This window comes from Chrysochloris asiatica, unplaced genomic scaffold (genome assembly GCF_000296735.1).
Source record: "Chrysochloris asiatica unplaced genomic scaffold, ChrAsi1.0 scaffold00362, whole genome shotgun sequence".
NCBI lineage: Eukaryota > Metazoa > Chordata > Mammalia > Afrosoricida > Chrysochloridae > Chrysochloris > Chrysochloris asiatica.
The window spans coordinates 816,871-836,922 of NW_006408880.1; the positions used below are offsets into that span (position 1 = coordinate 816,871).

The 20,052-nt window shown below is 37.7% G+C and overlaps 2 protein-coding genes across 2 annotated transcripts in view; both read right to left on the reverse strand.

Annotated features, from left to right (window-relative positions):
* The window catches only part of IPO11 (importin 11), a 295,618-nt gene that overhangs the window by 64,091 nt on the left and 211,475 nt on the right, over positions 1-20,052 (reverse strand). The window lies entirely within an intron of this gene.
* LRRC70 (leucine rich repeat containing 70) lies at positions 11,803-13,840 on the reverse strand. Its single transcript, XM_006876188.1, has one exon. The coding sequence runs from the start codon at positions 13,833-13,835 to the stop codon at positions 11,940-11,942; it is 1,896 nt and encodes a 631-aa protein (XP_006876250.1). The 5' UTR covers positions 13,836-13,840; the 3' UTR covers positions 11,803-11,939.

Below are 20,052 nucleotides of genomic sequence, written 5' to 3' on the forward strand. Positions count from 1 at the left end.
GCATCCACCGGGAAACTTTATGCTGACTAAAGTTGTAATCCATTCAAAACTCATCTATCAGTTTGTTGTACTCTGGTGACTTGCGTGTTAGTGTGATGCTGGAAGTTATGCCCCCAGTATTTTAAATACCAGTAGGGTCACCCCTAAGGCAGGTTTCTGCTAAGATTCCAGACAACAGACTAGGAAGGAGGAGAGGCAGTCTACTTACAAATGTTTAGCCACTGAAAACCTCATGAATAACAGTGGAACACTGTCAAATAACACCAGAATACTGAATATTGAAGCATGATGTATAGCACCAGAATACTGTCAGATAGTGTCCGAAGACAAGCACCTCAGATTGGAAGGTAATCAAAATATGGCTGAGGAAGAGCTGCTTCCTCAAAGCAGAGTTAACCATGATGACGCAAACGGAGTAAGGCTTTCGGGACCTTCATTTGTTAATGGGGTACAACTCAAAATGAGGAGAAACACCTGCAAATATCCATTAATATTTAAAGGAAACTACCACATCTTTACAAGAGAAAGACAAATAACCCAATCAAAAAATTAACACATGACAGGAACAGACACTTCAACAAGGAAGACATTCAGGCAGCCAACAAAGATAGGAAGAAAAGTTCATGATAATTAGCCATAAGAGATATGCAAATCAAAACAATGAGATATGATCTCACACCAGCATTTAATAGCAAAGTTCAAAAAAGCAGAACACAAGTGTTGACAAGGATGTGGTAAAACTGAGGCCCTCCTACAATGCTGGTTGGGCTGTAAAATGGTTCAACCACTCTGGAAAATGGTATGGTGCTTTCTCAGAAAGTTGGAAATAGAAATACTATATGATCCAGCAATTTCTCTTCTTGATATATATCCACAAGAAATACGAGCCAAAATACAAGTAGATATATACACACCAGTGTTCATCACAGCGCTATTTACAATGACAAAAAGATGGAGACAGCCAAGTGCCATCAATGGAAAAATGGATAACCAAACTTTGGGACGAACACACAATGGAATACTATGCAATCTTGGAAAATAAAGCTGAAGTTGCAGAACACCTCATAACATGGATGAACCTTGAGGACTTTATGCTGAGTGAAATCAACCACAAAAGGTCAAATATTGCATGAGACCATTACTGCGAAAGCTTAAAAAGAGATTTCCATACTAAAAGAAACATTCTTTGATTGTTACCAAGGGACAGTAACTCACAGGTTAGGATTTGATAGCTTGGGAAATGGGAAAGGAAATATATAAGTAAGGGGGCAAGCAATACACAAGAAAGGGGAGGGATGGAGGAAAAGAGATGATAGGGGAAGACTTAGGGAGGTATGCATGGGATAAACAGGATCGAGGTAAATAGTGATGTACACACAACCTTGGAGCTCTGGTAGCGTAATAATTAAGAGTCGGACTGCTAACCTCAAGGTCAGCAGTTCTAAACTACCAGCTGTTCTGTGGGAGAAAAATGAGACTTTTACAGCCTTGGAAACTGTATACAGGGTTGCTATGAGTCGGAACCAACTCCACAGCCCACAACCACCACCACCCCACACAACCTTGGAAAAACAGGGCTCTGTGATATAGGGATCAAGACAAGGTCTGAATGGGTAAAGGAGGGAAATAATGTTAAGGTGTTTGACTGTCTTGTGGATACTGGTTTTCCCTTCCCACTACTGGAAAAAATAGATATTTAAGTGGGACAGAAAGGAATACTGGGAAATATGATTACAGAAAGCTTGTTTGCCTGTCTTCAGCCTATAAACTGATTGGATTAGCTAAAAGGGATACTAGAATTTGCCCAGTGAAATAGGCTTCTTGCTAAGTCTTTGTGGTGTATGGGGCCCTAGGTTGAATCCTGAGTCCCACCCAAAACCTTCTGAGGTGGGATACTCCCACTAGAAAAGACAAGCAGATCAACCTGGAAGAGACACAGGAACAGAAGATACTTCTGGAATGAAAGACCAGCAGAGAAAAAAAATAGAAAAGAAAAAGGCAGTCTGTTTGGCTGTTACAATATCATGCACAGTGTTTACTTTGGAGCCACCAAAGCAAGAAAAGGCAGCCCCCATCAGGGAAAACACTCTTGTAGTTCTGAAACTCCAAGGGGACACACGAACAGTATTGTATGCTCGCTCTTGATTGCCCTGGTCCTTGTAAGTGGAAGTGAGAGACAGGAAGCAATGAAGACATGGGTCAAGTTTGGCCATATTCCAGAGACACCCAGTGACCTTGAGATGAAAGAGAGAAGAGGGGCTGGCTGGTTTGAAGCTCAGGGAGACATGTGAACTCCCAAGCCCATAAACAACAACCTAGTCACTGGGGGCTAGAGTTGAAAGAAGTGACCATCAGGCCTTAAGTGGGGGTAGGTGTGTGAGAACTCCCAAACTAGGAGACAGTACCTATTTTACCTAGCTTGGATGGCTTGCTGGCCAGAACTCGACGAGATGAAGATAAATAAGTTTGCTAGTGGGACCAAGCATAAATTGCTACAATTTGATGAACTGGACTTTTGCTTATGGATGCAGTCACTCAAACTTCCAACCCAAAGAGGAGGATTCTTCCCATCAAAGATCAAGCTTCTATCCTCAGTACACTGGGTTGATAGGGACAGACAACTCAGACATTGGCTATCAAAACTGGGGGGCTATAAAGGCAAGAAGTGGCTGCCTTACAAGCTTTCATGAGAGGTCTTAGTTTCGGAACAAGGGAAGGTAGAATCCCCACTGAATAGTTTTCCTCTTGCCTTGATGGGCCTGGTGAAAGGGTACGGGGAAGGATAAGGATAGGCGTTTATAATTCAGTTGAAATTGTTATCAGAACTAATGGTGATTGTCACAACTGTAAATTTAGAAGAGGTGTACTAAAAAGGGGGGAGTAGTTCATCTTTCATTTCAGGAACAGAGAACCCTAGGGCCATCAACAGGGAAGAGCATGAGTGGAGCATGGGATCCTAACCAACAAAGAAGCGGCAGCTCAGAGATGGTGGCATTGAGAGACAGAGCAGCTGAGGGCTGCAGGCACTTAGACTAAGAAAAGCTATGTGCCTGCAGGCAACTGGTTTGCAAACTGTGCCCTTTGGATACTTAAACAAATATTTTCTGTGTGGTATGTATACATCAATAACAACAACAAAAAGGGAACAGAGGTAAACACTATTCACTGATGGTATATACAGGGGATTGTAATCATTGCAACAAAACAAAATACTATTTGTTGAATGTAAAACTGATGCTCTGCCCTGTAAATGTTCACTCAGTTCACAAAAGCTTTAAAAAATGTGTGTGTGTGTGTATTCCACAGCACATAACAACAACAACATAAATAATCAGTACGTGGAATGTATGAAGTACAAATCTAAGAAAATCAGAAGTTGTCAAAAATGGAATGGAATGCATAAAGATTTATATCCTAGGCAATCGTGAAGTAAAATGGACTGGTATTGGTCATTTTCAATCTGACAATCATATGGTTTACTATGCCAGAAAGGACAAATTAAAGAATGGTGTAACATTTATCATCAAAAAGAACATATTAACATCTATCTTGAAGCATAATACTGTCTATAATAAGATGTAAGCCATACACTTAAAAGGAAGACGTATTAATATCATGACTCAAATTTACTCTTAATTTTCCAAATGGAGAAGTTTTCATTCTTGTCTTCCTCTAATCCATTCTCTAGTAACTGATCAACGTGCTTGTTGGTTATATTTTTCTCTTGCTTTAAAAATCAAGAGATTATATACCTTTCAATAGCTAGCTATTACACTTAAAAATCCAAATTCCTAATTATAGTTTTCTCCATCCTCTTTAACTTGTATTAATACTGATACCAGTGGTATCTAATTATATTATCACCTGGGATTCCCTAAAGATAAAATATACAGAGCAATAGGAAAACGAAAATGAAATCTATCCAATTATTTCTGATACAAAAGTGACACCAGTGTCTATAAGACAAGTGTACATCAACAAAATAAATCTCCAACTTTCATGTTTGAAAATGTCTAAGAGTCTACTGAGCACTTTAAAAAGCTGAGAGGAAACACAAATATTCATAGGTTTCCTTCCCTCTACTATTTAATGTTGTATGCAATTTCCTCAATCTCACAATGTCTATCCACCCTTACCTCTATCACTTAACTTTCCAGCAACAAAACACTAGCAATCCCTGACTTTCAGAAGATTATGAGACCCCACAGTCACCAACTCTACCATGTATGGCCTTCTTCCACAGGTATGTACCACATAACATTCATACCATGGCATATATGTCCCAACGAATACATATCCATGGAGTGGAAAGGAGGGACATGTTTGAAAAGGCATCAGGTGGCAGTGCCACCATGAAGTTTGCAGGGGTCAGAGTGTAGCTTGTGGCACCACAGCATGTTGGGAAGATGGTTGGGAGGCATTGGGTTACAGCCACTATGCTCTGTCCCAGGAACTTCCAATGCCTACCAGGCTCACCGGGGCTGCTCAGGAAAGCACTGCACAGAGGCAGTCAACTGCAGCTTCAAGTTTGCAAACACCAAGGCTCCAGGCGTTAATGGAATTCAGAGCAGCTTGAGCAGGGGTTATTTTGATATATGTGTATCCACGAGACACAGATATACTATACATATGGTGTTCTCACAACATCCAAGTCACATCTCATCTTTATGTCACAGAAGGTATCATGGGCATTAAGAGACACATAGGGTTTTCTGAGGAGCAGCTGATGGGTCTGAACTGCCAGCCTTGTGGTTCGCAATCCAGTGCTGATTCTGTAACACTACATTAAGAGTCTAATATACTATCATAGCTCCATATATACAACCAAATCAAATCGTCGTCACTTAGTAGGTTCCAACTCATAGTGGCCCAATTAACAGGACTGCCAGATAGGATTTCCAAGGCTGTAATTGTTAAGAAGTTCTGGTGTGGCACTGTAGGATTAGCACTGGACCACAAGGTCAATTTGAACCACGAGCCAACGGTTCAAAACCACCAGCCACTCCTCAGAAACCCTATACAGGGTCAATATGAGTCAGAACCAACTGGGCAGCACTTAACAACATTTAAGAAAGCAGATTGCCATATCATGCTTCTGCAGAGCAGATGACAGGTTCAAACCACCAGCTTTCAGTTAAGTGAAGCGCTTAACTACTATACCACCAAGGTCCCTTCTGCTCCATATAGAAATAGCTATTAATAAGGCAAAAGTTTTCTGATTGAGCCTAAGTCAATTTTAACCATCATATGAATATTGTTAAGTGCTTTCAAGTTGGTTCCGACTCATACTGACCCTGTATAGGGTTTCCAAGCAGCAGCTGATGAGTTTGACTCACCAATCTTGCAGTTCAGTGCTTATTCTATACCAGGACTTCTAAATGAATATAGAAACTTTCCATTGTATTTCTAAATTATTCTCTTTGGATTTTCAACACTAGTCTGCCAGCTGTCATACTGTAGTGACTGGCAGGTTGCTGTGATTCTGGAAGCTATGCTACCAATATTTTAAATACCAGCAAAGTCACCCATAGTGGATGGGTTTCAACTGAGCTTCCAAATTAAGACAGATTAGAATAGAGAAGAGACGGACTACTTCCAAATGCTTTGTCACTGAAAACCTTATGAATAGCAGTGGAACACTGTCAGCATCAGAATATTGACTATTGAAACATGATCAGAAAGCACCAGAATATAGTCAGATACAATGCCGGAAGGTAAGCCCCTCAGGTTGAAAGGCACTCAAAATACAGCTGAAGAGTCGCCTCCTTAAAATAAGAGTTCTTTGTGATTATACGAATGGAATAAAGCATTTGGGTCCTTCATTTGCTGATGGGGCACAACTCAAAATGAAGAGAAACAGCTATAAACATCATTAATAATTGGAACATGGAATGTACGAAGTATGAATCAGATTTGATGCATTAAATACTAAAGACCGAAGACCAGAAGAGTTGTGGAATGACATCAAGAACATCATACAGGAAGAAAGCAAAGGATCATTATGAAGACAAAGAAAGAAAGGAAAGAAAGAAAGAAAAGACAAAAATGGATGTCAGAAGAGGCTCTGAAATTTGTTCTTCAATGTAGGGAAGCTAAAGCAAATGGAAGATATGAGAAGGTAAAAGAGTTGAATAGAAATTTTCTAAGGGCAGTTCGAGAAGACAGCCTCAAATATTATACTGAAATGTACAAAGACTTGGAATTTGGAAACCAAAAGGGAAGAACACGCTCAGCATTACTCAAGCTTGACTTGAAATATTGAAGTATACTATGGGAAAAATATTGAATGATGCAGAAAACGTCCAAAGAAGATGGAAGGAATACACAAAGTCACTGTACCAAAAAGAAATGGTAGATGTTTAACTATTTCAAGAGGTAACATATGATCAAGAGCCAATGATATTGAAGGAAGAGTATGATCAAAAGCCAGTGATATAGAAGGAAGAGAAGTCCAAGGTACAATAAAAGCATAGCTAAAAAACAAGGCTCTGGGAACTTATGGAATACAAATTGAAATCTCAACAAACTGACTGTCCTTGTCATATGCAATTTTCTTGTCATAGTTGATGTACTCACTCATCTATGACAAGAAATGTGGAAGAAGATACCTTGCCAACTGATTGGAGAAGATCCGTATTTGTATTCATTCCATAAAGACCCAATGGACTGTGGAAATCATGAGACAATATATTTAATATCACATGCAAGCAAAATTTTGTTAAAGGTAATTCAAACACGGCTGCAACAGTACACTGACAGAGAACTGCCATAGGTTCAAGCTGGAGTCAGTCAAGGACATGGAAAGAGAGATATCACTGTTGAGGTCAGATGGATCTTGGTGGAAAGCAGAGAATACCAAAAAGATATTTACCTGTGCTTTGCTGAGTATGCAAAAGTTTTTAATTGTGTGGGTCATGACACACTATGGACAACTTTGGGGAGAATGAATATTCTGGAACACTTAACTGTGCTCATGAGTAACCTGTACATAGACTATGAGACAGTTGTTTGAATGGAACATGGGAAAACCAACTGGTTTTAAATTAGGAAAAGTATGCACCAGTGTTGTATTCTGTCACCATACTTATTCAATCTGTATGCTGAGTAAATAATTCGAGAAGCTGGACTACAGGAAGAAAAACATGTCATCAGGGTTGGAGGAAGACTCATTAACAACCTTTAATATGCAGATGATACAACCTTGCTTGCTGAAAACTAAGAGGTAATAAAACACTCATGAAGATCAAAGACCACAACCTTTGGTATGGGTTGCACACCAACGTAAAAGAGAACAAAAATCCTCACCACTGAACCAGTCAATAACATCCATATAAATGGAGAAAAGATTGAAGTTGTCAAAGACTTCATTTTGCTCAGATCAACCATCAGCCCTCATGGAAGCAGCAGTCAAGAAATTAAATGACATCTTACATTAGGCAAATCTACTGCAGAAGACCTCTTAAGATAAAGCATTCAAAAGCAAAGTTGTCAGCTTGAGGGCTAAAGTGTGCATTAGTCAATCCATGGTATTTTTAATAACCTCATATGCATGTGGACAGTGAATAAAGAAGACCATAGAAAATCTAATGCATTGAGTTATGGAGTTGAAGGAGAATATTAAAAATACTACGGACTGCCAGAAGAACAATGAAATCTGTGTTGGAAGTATAGCCAAAACGCTCCAGGATGGCCAAACTTCGTCTTTGAAGTTCAGACATATTATCAGGAGGGATCAGTTACTGGAGGAGGACATCATGCTTGATAAAGTGGAGATCAATAAAGGGAGGAAAATTGTCACAGTGGCAGAAGCAATGGGTTCAAGCATTGCAGAGATTGTGAGCTTGGCGCAAGATTGGGCAGTGTTTTGTGCTGTTTGCATAGGGTCACTATGAGTCAGTACTGACACAATGGACCCTATCAGGGAATTGCTTTCTTTGGATTTAGGAGGAATTCTGCTTTAAGATCAAGATAAATAATTCACTCTATGGATTTATTCTAGTATCAAATAACCAGATCTGCTGCTCCCAAATATCTTTGAAGTAGTTTTGTTGTTGTTGCTAAGTGCCATCAAGTTGGTTCAGCCTCACTGCAACCCTGTATAGAAGGATTTCTGAGGAGGGGCTGGTGAGTTTGAACCACCAACCTTGCAGTTCACACTGACCTTGAGGTAGAGTGCTTATCCTATGGTGTCACACCTGGGAGCTATGGCTTAGCTGGTGAGAACTAAGGGACTAGGAAGGTGTTCACTTTTTACCCTATATATTGCCATACTGTTTTAATTTTTTCAATGAACATGCAACTTTTAGTAATTATAAAGGATTTTAATAAGAGTTGTAAGTAGTGGGGTGACTGAACAAAGAAAAACAACAAATTACTTAAAATGGCTTTTGAGGTAAAGCACATATCACACTCTTCTATAATAAAATGAGTACTTAAAGTTGTAACAGATTCCATTAAGATATTCACATTTTCTGCTGATTTTGGTTTAGGCAAAGGGCAAGCATTAAACTAGGTGAAGAAAGGTGTTGTTGTTGTTATGTGCCACTGAGTTGGTTTCGACTCACAGTGACCCTCTATAGGGTTTTCGAGGAGCAGCTGGCAAGTTTGAACCCCCAACCTTGCAATCCTGAGCATTATGCCTGAAGCACCACACCAGGGCAGAGAGGATTGTTTTACAATACCTGTGGTGTTGGTAACAAAAAAACTGAACTCGCTGTCACTGAGTCAAACCCACTTATAGATCCTACATAGGATTTGTGAAACTGTAAATCTTTAAGGGAGCAAACATATCATCTTTTTCCTGCAGAGAAGCTGGTGCAATTAAACCACTAACCTTATGGTTACTAGCCTACCACCTTACCCACAGTGCCACCAGCGTTCCTTGTGGTGGTGATATTGTGGGGGTTGGAGGAGAGGGGACCTTTCCTTTCTCTTTGCAATTTCTGGGTTTGTATCAAAACCACTCCACAGTCCCTTTCAGTTTGTTTCGTCAATATCTTGATGTAGGAGTTTTTCAAGTGTGACTTTTGGCCACCAGCAGCAGTAAACTTGTTAGAACTGCAAATTCTCAGGCCCAAACCCTTATCTAATCAATCAAGAACTCTATGGGGAAGAGGACAGGATTCTGGCTTCCAAGTAATTCTGAGTTTCTTAAGTTTATTAACCAAATATAATGGATGACATAACACCTTTGTTATTTTTGGATGGTGGTGTTGCTCCCCTTTGCTGTATTTTTATGTTGTTAATTGTGATTGAGTTGGTTCCAAATGGCTGGTAGGTAGTAGGATGAATAATGTTATTGTTGTTAAGTGCCACTGAGTCAGTTCTGACTCACAGACTCTGTATGGTGTTTTCAAGGTGCAGTTGATACATTGGAACTGCCTACCTTGTGGTTCAAACTGACCCTTCAGTCCAGTGCTTATCCTACATGCCACACCAGGCTGAATAATGGCCACAAAAATTATCAGGGTGTAACCTCTGAAACCTTTAAATGTTACTCTATAAGGAAAGGAGGAAGGTCCCTGAGTGGAGCGAATGGTTAAGCATTCAACTACTAGCTGAAAGACTGGCAATTTGGAAGACAGGTCTGAAGCTCACATTCTGAAAGGTCACAGCATTGAAAACCTATGGAGCAAGCAGTTCTACTTTGCACAGGTAGGAATGCTCTGAGTTGCAATCAACTCATGGCAACTAATAACAACAAGAGCCAGAAAAAAGGATCTTTGCAGATTTGATTTTTTTACGTTTTTATTGTGAACTGAGTGACTTACAGATAAGATCATCAGTTTTGCATGCAACAAATCACACACTTTGTTTTATCTCAATGACTGCAATCTCATCCATGCAACAATTACCCACTTCCTCCCTGTGGTTCCTATTTCCATTTCACTCTCCTTTCCATCCCTTCTCAACTTTGTCCTTAGGTAAATGTTGCCTTTTTGATCTTGAATGACTGACCATTCCATGGTGAGCAGATGTGATGAGTGTTCTTGTCCCCCTTATATATCTATCACTTGGCTGAAAATTGGGCCACGGGGGTGAGTTCGGTTCCAGACCTAAAGGGTAGTTGAGGGCCACGGTCTTGGTTCCTCCAGTCTCTTTCTGATCTTTAAGTCTGGTCTTTACTTACAATTTTGAATTTTGGTCCACATTTTCTCCTACTCTATCTGGTACCTTCTAATGTTTCCTTTCAGAACACTTGACTGTGACAGTCAGGCACCACATAGTCCTTCTGATCTCACAGTTGTAGTGATTGATGTTCACCTGCTCCATTGGTCCACTGAACTACTTGATTCCAACCAAGCATCTTCAATTTTCATCTTCTTTCTTCTGCACACAGAGAGACCAGTAGCATAACACCTTCTTATTAGCCTTTTTGTTTGATAATACAAACTCAACTATTATCACTTAGCTTAAATACTCCCAGATTGTTTCAAGCTAATTTTATATGGACAGTAATAATTTTTAATACAATTTTGGAGAAACGAGAAACAGATACAAAGCTGAAAGATTAAATGTTTAAGAAGAAATTCTTAACATATATCTGTGCTTCAGTCGGCACTACTGTAAATCAACAAGTATAGGCACTTCTATATGCCGAATACTCTGAATAATAATACACATATAAAAATTTATACTAGTAGGGAAAACATTATACTTCCACAGCTCCAATTCCCATTTATATTAAAGATTCTCAGCTGAGGCTACTAACATTTCCTGTGGGCTCTTTCATAATCCCACTTATTGTTTTCCAAAATCATTGCTCAAGTAGTTGTTATTAATATTAAGAATGTGTCATACACTTTTGGCATATTGGGCAGAAAAACACTGAACTCTTTAATTTGTCAATACCCATACCCCAACCCCTTTTTCCTTAGTTTGGTCAATGTAACATAAAGCTGCCTATGTCAAAAATTGAGTATATCTTTGACATTTTGCTCAAGCTCATTCCTCATCCAATCACCAAGCTCTAGAATCTAGAATCTATCCATCCTCTATGCCACGACTCTGGCCCACACCTGCTGCATCTCTCCCCTGAATTAATGATTTTGATTTCTACCCAAATAATCCTGTCTCTGGTCTTGTTGCTCCCTCCAGAATAAGAATGAACTGCCTAAAGGGTAAATTTAATCATGTCACTCCACTGCTTTAATTCCTTCAGTGGTTCTTCATTAACCTCAGAACAAAACATGAAAATATATTATTTTTCATCACCTGATATATTTTTCCAGCTTCAAATCTTAAAGCACTACTTACAACTCCTATAGTAATGTACTTCTTTTAGTTCCTGAAAAGCAGATTTTTTTTCCCCCTTCAACGCTTCTACCTTTCTTCAATGGGCCAAGATCATTTATCCTTTATGATCCAGTTTCAGTATTGCTTTTTACATAATGCCAAATCTGACATCTATGTATGTTATAATCAATAGCACTTCACGATATAGCACTTTCCATACTGTAATCGTGTCCTTCTCTCAATTTCAAATTTTATTGAGGACAGTAACAGTATCTTCTATGTTGTTGCAATTAAAATTACAGTACCTAAGCAGCCATATAGTATGAAATTAAACCTATGGTATTAACAGTCAGAAAGACTTAAAAGTGTCCCAAGTGTGAGAATTTGAGACAGTTACATAAATTCTAACTAGATTTTCTTACCTGTAAAATGTTGATGGTACTACCTTACACGACTGTTTAAGGATTAAATATGACACTTGGAGTGCTTAGTAATGTTACATAAAAATGTTAGCTTTATGATTACTTAGTACACTGCCTGCCAAAGAAAGTATGTATGCAATTCACAAATTATTAAAAATATTTCAATAATGGTAAGATCATATAATTCACTATATTTACAAATAAAGTATCTAAGAGGGTACCCCCTTTAATTTACATCCATGGCATTGAAGTTTTCCGATAGCCAGCATTAGTTGAACTGAATTATAAAGCAGAATGTTCAAAGATAATAACCTCACTTTCTGGAACAATCTGTTTATGAAGCTGACTTTGCTCCAAACCAGGGCTTTCTAGAGAATTTGGGGAAGTGTTACAAATTGAGCCTGCTATATTATATCTCGCTGACTGATAAAAACTGTAGTACTCAAGTCTATTTTCCCCTGAGTTTTCTGATGCCTTTAGTTTTTGCTTAAATTGAACAATCTTGTAGATCAGAAAAATGATCAAAACACAAGCTAAAATGAAAAAGGCTAGCAATATGTCAAAAGCCTCATTCAACTTCTCAACTTCTTGTGCACAAATTAGAGATGTTTTTCCTGACACTGGTGCAGCATCACTTGGTAGAGGACTGTTTTCTTCAAAGTTTACATTAATAGAAGAAGTAAGCTGTATTTGCATAGGTAACACTGCAGTTGTTTCTAATGGATTACCAAAGGTATTCTCTTGAAAAAATCTACTGGCAGGTGATGTATGAATTTGTTCCCCAAAAGTAATGCTTCCAGTCTCAGCGTTTTCCAAATGTTTACCATTTGTGGTTACTTTATGCCAGGCCATCATTAATGCAGTGGTCTTGTGATGAATATGAAGAGATTTTTCAGCCCAAGTTCTGGATACATTTGATGAAGATGTAGCACAATTTGTAAAGTCAGTCCACTTAATATAATGCAATGCTCTGCCACGCAGAGATGGGGGATTCTGACAATAGATGTTGAGAGTAATGGCTGAAGACACTAGCCAGTCTCGAAGGCCCAATAGTTGGCAGTTACATTCCCAAGGATTAGAATTTGCCTGAAGATGAATCAATGAAGACAATGGCTTAAGGACCTTTGGGTGTAAGTCTGTAAGATTATTAAATGACAAGTTAAGGATCTTCAAAGATGCTCCCATGTTTTCAAATGTATCATCATCAATGTTGATTATTCTGTTTCTATCTAGCTGAAGATATATTAAATTTGTTAACACACTAAATGTGTCAGAATTTAAATTTTCAATATCATTATGACTTAATATTAAGTATTTAAGATTATTAATTCCACTAAGCCCATCCCTAGTAACATTTTTAATTTTTGCATTTTTCAAGAGGAGATACTCCAAGTTGACAAGTCCTTTAAATGCGAAGGGCTGTATTGCTTCAATATGGTTATGAGACAAAGAAAGTCTTTTAAGACTCTTAAGTACTCCAAAAGCATTTGATGGTACTTTTGTTAAGTTATTACTTTCTAAATACAAACAATCAAGATTTCCAAGATGTTGAAAGCCTGAGTTTGATATCCTCAAAATTTTATTATTTGATAAGTCAAGAGTTCTAAGAGCAATCATACCAACAAAGGTACCACTCCCAAGGATAGTGAGGTGATTCCTTTGTAGATTTAAGTACTGGACTAAAACTAGATCATGAAATACTCCTCTTGGAATGAAAGATACTTGATTAGACTGTAAATATAAATTACGAAGATTTGAAAGGCCCTCAAACATCCCAGGATCCAAGCGTTTTATAAAGTTATCATTTAGATATAGGAAATACAGATGCTTCAGCTCAACAAAAGCTTTTGGGTATACATATACAATACTGGAATTATCCAAATACAATGCTACAAGAGAATAAAGTCCAGTAAATTCACTTTCAGTTATATGTGATATATTATTTCCAGTCAGATACAGAAAAACTGCACTTTCAGGAAAATTCTTGGGAATACTTGAAAGGCCTAAATTACGACAGTTAATCTGTTTCCCAGTGCAGAGTTGGCACATAGACGGACATCCAAGTATTTCTTTATGGTATAATAATATAAAATAACAGGTAACAAGTAGAAACAGTCGTAGGCAATGCAGAGAAAATTGTAATCCACACATAGCCCTGTTGTTGGTTTTTCTGTTCATATCAGAATTGGCTATAAAAAGAGAAGGTAAAACTGTAAATCATCAGAAAGTTCTTAGGTTGAATGTCTATAATAATATTAGAAATTCTGTACTATACTTTGTTTTTATTCCTAATAGTAATAAATATCATGAATCATACAAAGGGATTCCAAACGTTTGTGGGAAATGGAATGAAAAGATAATGGAACTTTTACGTTCTAAAGTCCTCTCATAATATAGTAAAAGCAAAAGATAACGACAGTTAGAACATGTTCTAGGATTATTTACCTACAGGCTGTTAAACTCACTGTTTAGCAAAATGTTAATTCAAATTTAATGAATTGCAAAATAAAATGCTGAGTTAGCTTAAAATATTATAAATATAATCAAATGACAAATGATGATAAAGGATGGAAGTCTTTTTTTATATGTAAAATGCCCATAATATGATCTTCAACGTAGAACAAAGCCAAATATCAATTAAGAAACATTACAATTAGTGAAAATACAAATTCATTACAGAACAATTAAGCTTTCTTTAAATTATTATATTTAATAAACGCAAATTATTTACCATTTTAGTTGAAAGATCATATTTAAATAAAAAAATCTTACCAAAAAATGGAAATTCATAGCATTATCTCCAGGATGATTTAAGTGCAGAATTTCTTTTTAAATCTGCTAAGCGACATTTCTAAACTCCACTTCTTTCTGTGGTATTGTACACCTCCGCCCCCCTCTAAGGTTTTCTTTTTTAAGTTTGTTCAGGAAACACCACTCTTCCCATTGGTTCCTCTACAGTGCATGTGTAAAACAAGGTTGCCATGGATACAGGAAACTGAGAGACAGGAAGTAATTTTATCTGTGTTTCAAAAGTATTGTTGAAAGGAAATCTCAGGAACCTGTTTTTTTGTTTTGTTTTGTTTTGTTATTTTTCGGAATGCAGCTTATTTCAGTTTCCTTATGACACACATCTAAGTGATTTTTATGATTTAAAAAATAAGTGATTTTTTAAAAAAATGGAAGCCTGAATGTTTTAGAGATTCAGAATGAAGAAAACCATATGTGTATGTATCAACAACAGATAGCTAATAAGTAGAAAAAGCAAGCTGGAATATGATGTATGCAAGGAGCCTTCAAAAAGCTCAAGTAAAATTTCCATGATCTTTTCATTATTTTTTTCATTCCATGACTATTTGAAGCCCTTTCATATAAAGCAACAAAGATGTCACTTTGAAGATTAAGTCGCATCTGACCCAAGTCATGTTATTTTCAATGATCTCAAATGCATGTAAAAGCTGGGCAATGCATAAGGAATTTGATGCCTTTGAATTATAGCACTGGTGAAGAATAGTAAATATATCATGGTCTGCCAGAAAAATGGACAAATCTGTCTTGGAAGAAGTACACACAGACTACTCCTTTAGAAGCTAGGATGATGAGACTCATTCAGGAGGGACCAGTCCCTGGAGAAGGATAATATGTTTGATAAACTAGAGGATTGGCAAAAAAATAGAGAAACCTTTAATGAGATGGATTGCCACAGTGGCTACAAAGATGGACTCAAACATGGCAACAGTTGTGAAGACGACGTAGGACCAGGCAGTGTTTATTTCAGTTGTACACAGAGTTCCTATGAGTGAGAACCAACTCAATGGCACCTAACAATAGGGTAATATCATTTTGATATATTTGAAAAATGCATAAAATAGTGTTTTGCATACATATTAGAGACTTCACCATTACCTTTAATGATTAATTTCTTAGGGAAAAAAAGTAAATACACCAAGGAATTGAGAGAAATAAACATATATGCTATATCATTATGGTCTTTATTACATTTCAAGAATATTTTAGGTATTGAGTATTACAAATAAGCATTTAAATATATGTCAAATGCCTTAGGCTATACAACAATATGAAGTTGTACACAAAATACTGACAGAGTTTATCTTAGGCAAGAAAACTTGGGGCCAGTAAAACAAGCATTTTAGTAACATTTTAGCCTGTATGCCTAAGTTATCTGAATCCATAAGGATGAAAATATATTGGAACACAATATTTTCAGGGTAAAGACTTAAGAGTTGAATAATTAGGAACTATTATGTATTGTTTATTTACTGCTTTTCTAAATGGCAGACTGCTTAGATTTTTTTATATCTGAGTTTTATTACTATCACTAATATTGTCATGGCAAATAACAACAATAACAAATATTGTGAAAATACACTTAAATTATTAAATTTGTAAAGGAGCCTTGATAGTGCAAAAGGTAAGCACTAGCCAACTGAAAGGTTGGAGGTTCTAACCCACTAAGCAATTCTACAGGAGAAAGACATGGCAACGTGCTCATGTAAATAAAGACTGCTGATGTTGTTGTTGTTAGTAAACAAGTCAATTCTGACTCATGGAACCCACAGAAAATCCTACAGGATAATTCTACTCTGTCACATGGGGTCAATGAGTTGAAATCAACTCCACGGCATCTAGCAACAATGCTGTTGTTGCTGTTAAGTGCTATCGAATTGGTTCTGACCCATAGCAACCTTGTACAGGGTTTCCAAGAAGAAGGTGATGAGCTTAAACCACTGAACTTATAGTTCAAAGCAACTGTGCAGTAACATAAGGCTACTGAAATGCCAAGACTTAGGTCAAATGTACCTTAGTTCCCAAATTGGCATCTTTGCTAATGAACAGCAGATAGTGGAGTGCAATACATTAACCCATAGCTCCACAAATGGCATTTTAAGACAATAGCAGTACACAGTAACTACCTTTTGTTATTAAAGTATTTTATTCCATATCCAGACAATAATTATTTTAGGTTATAATGTGAATTATTTCCATGTTAAATACATGCTGTAGTGTTGTTTTAGGTGCCATCGAGTCGGTACCGACCCATAGCAACCTTATGCACAGCAGAACGAAACACTGCCGCTATGGGTACATGCTGTAGTACTCAGGACTAATTTTATCAGACTTCTGTGGCACTTAAGGATAAGCACTGGACGGCTAACCACAAAGTTGGCAGTTCAAACCCACAAGCTACTCTTAAAAACCCTATATAGGGTTATATAGAATCAGAACCAACTAGATGGCAAACAAAATCATAAAAAACAAAACAAAAGATAACAGATCTTGCAAACAAAATAACAGATCTTTATCAAAATTATTTTCAATTCCTAAAAATGCCCTTTGTATCTGGAAATTCTTACTATTTTATGGATTAAGAAAATAAAAACCAAATGATTCAAAAATGGCATGAATTATAAGTAAAAGTGGAAAAGGAGCTGGTTTCTTATGCTCTTTTTAATCATTTCAATAATTTACAAAGTGGAATGAAGCATGTTCAATACGTATTTCTGTTAAATCATACAAGTTTAAGAAATGGTCCACCAAAATAAAAATAAAATTTAAAGGGGAAAACTACAAGGTATAAGGTCAGAGTTAAGTCATAAAACCTCACATAGTAGTAGGTAAGAAAACAATAGTGAATTTGCAAAGTGAAAATGAATGAGCCATGCACACTGCAATTAAAGAAAAATACTGTGATGTAAAGAGGTCTTTATCTGAGTATCATGCAATAAATAAAAACTATTTAATTACCATTGTCATAAATCAGGTTATTACCATGAGTTTCTCTTGCCGTCATTATTTTATATAATGATAATTTAAAGAATGTCTAGGGTACCCAAAATCCACTGACACTGTTGTTGTAAGGCTCCGATCATAATGACTCTATGCTAAACCGAACAAATCAGTGCCCAGTCCTGTGCCATCCTCATTGTTATGCTTGAGCCAATTGTTGCTCTACTATGCCAATCTATCTCATTAGGAGTCTTCGCTGACTCTCCAACTTCACCAAGCATCATGTCCCTCTCAAGACACTGATCCCTCCTGATAATATGTCTAAAGTATGAGAGAGAAAGTCTCACTACACTGACTTCTAAGAAGAATTCTGACTATTTTCTTAGTCTGTTGTTATGGCAATCTATGGAGTCCTGGTGTGGCTCTGTGTGGTATAATGCACTGGACTTAAAAGTCGGTTTGAACTTCAAGGTCAGCGATTCAAGCTCACCAGCTGAGCCTTGGAAACCCTATACAGGGAGGCTTTCGGGTCGGAACCAACTCGACAGCACTTAACATCAATACCATGGCAGTCCATGGTACTTTTAATATTTTTCTCCTGAGACCATAATTCAAATACATCAATTCTTCTATGGTCTTCCTTATTCACAGCCCAATTTCCACATATATTTGAGGCTATTGGAGTCATAGTGCAGTGCTGTGGGATAAAGCCCTGGACTGCAAGGTTGGTTTGAATCATAAGGTTGGTGGTTCAAACTGACCAGCCACTTCTTGGAAACCCTATACAGGGTGGCTATGAGTTGAAACCAACTTGACAGCACATAACAACTTAACATAAGGCTACTAAAATGCTGAGACTTAGGTCAAGTACATGCTAGTTCTCAAACGGGCATCTTTGCTAATGAACAGCAGATTGTGGAGTGCTAAACATTGCTTGATTTCTTGACTGCTGCTTCCATGAGGGTTAATAATGGATCCCACCAAAATGATGTCTTTGACAAAGTCAATTTTTAACTCCATTTATCATGATGTAACTGCAAAGCCATTTGAACTGCAAAGTCAGTGGTTCAAGCTTACCAGTCACTCCTCGGAAACCCTATACAAGGTCGCTATCGGTCAGAAACAACTTGATGGTACTTAACAACAACATAGTGATGTTATTTATTGGTCCAATAGTGAGGTTTTTTGTTTTCTTTACCTAGAGGTGTAATATATACCAAAGGCTGTGGTCATTGATCTTCATTAGTATCTTGAGCCCTCTTCCCTTTCAGCAAAGAAGGTTGTATCATCTGCATATCACAAGTTGTTAAGAAGTCTTCCTTCAATCTTGATGGCGTGTTCTTCTTCATATAATTCAGCGTCTCAGATTATATGCTCTGTATACAGATTGAGTAAGTATGGTGACCTTCCTGATTTTAAACCATTCAGTATTCCCTTGTTCTGTTTGAACAACTGCGTCTTGGTTTAGGTACAGACTCCTAAAGAGCACAATTGTTGTTGTTGTTAAGTGCCGTCGAGTCGGTTTCGACCCATAGCGACCCTGAATAGGGTTTCCGAGGCTGTAAATCTTTACGGGAGCAGATCGCCTCATCTTTCTCCTGCGGAGCAGCTGGTAGTTTCGAACTGCTGACCTTGCGGTTTGCAGCCCGATTCGTAACCACTACGCTACCGGAGCTCCTTAAAGAGCACAATTAAGTGTTCTGAAATACTCATTCTCCCCAATGTTGTCCATAGCTTGTAATGATCCACATAGTCGAAAGTCTTTGCTCTGTAAAGCACGGGTAAACATCTTTCTGGTATTCTATGCTTTCCACCAAGATGCATCTGATGTCAGCAACGATATACCTCGTTCCATGTCCTTTCTGAATCTAGCTTGAACCTCTCTGGCAGTTCTTGTCAATGCACTGTTGAAGCCATTTTTAAATTATCTTTACTTGCACGTGATATTAATGCTGTTATAGGATGATTTCTGCAATCCATTGGGTCACCTCTCTGGAATGGGCACAAATATGGATCTCTTCCAAGCAGTTGGCCAAGTAGCTTTCTTCCAAATATCTTGGCATAGATGAGTGAGTAACACCAGTGCTGCATCAGTTTGGTGAATGATGATTTCAATATATATTTCATCAACTCCTGGAGACTTGATTTTTGCCAATGCCTTCATTGCATACTGGACTTCTTCCTTTACTACCATTGGCTCTTGATCATTTGCTACCTCTTGAAATGGCTGAACATCAACCATTTCTTCTTGGTACAATAACTTCGTATATTCCTGCCATCTTCTTTTGATGCTTTCAGCCTCATTCAGTATTTTGCTCATGTTGTTAAATTTTGTCTTCAAGTTAGTTCTGATTCACAGAGACCCTGTATAGTGTTTCCAAGGAGCAGCTGGTGGGTTTGATCTGCCGACCTTTCTATTAATAGTCCAGTGCTTATCCTACAACACCACACCAGGATTCCATTTTGCCCATTGTTGTTGTTGTTATGTGCCATCGAGTCAATTGCAACCCATAGCGACCCTGTACAGGGTTTCCGAGGAGCAGCTGGTGAGCATACCATGAAAAAATAGGCTTAAATCAGTCATGTGCTTCCCAGACCAGCAGCATCATGATGTAATTGAAAATTTTCATGCACTAAATAAACCAGACTG

Excerpts from the sequence above, each read along its gene's own strand:
- LRRC70 (XM_006876188.1), bottom strand. The coding sequence starts at position 13,835 with ATGAACAGAAAAACCAACAACAGGGCTATGTGTGGATTACAATTTTCT.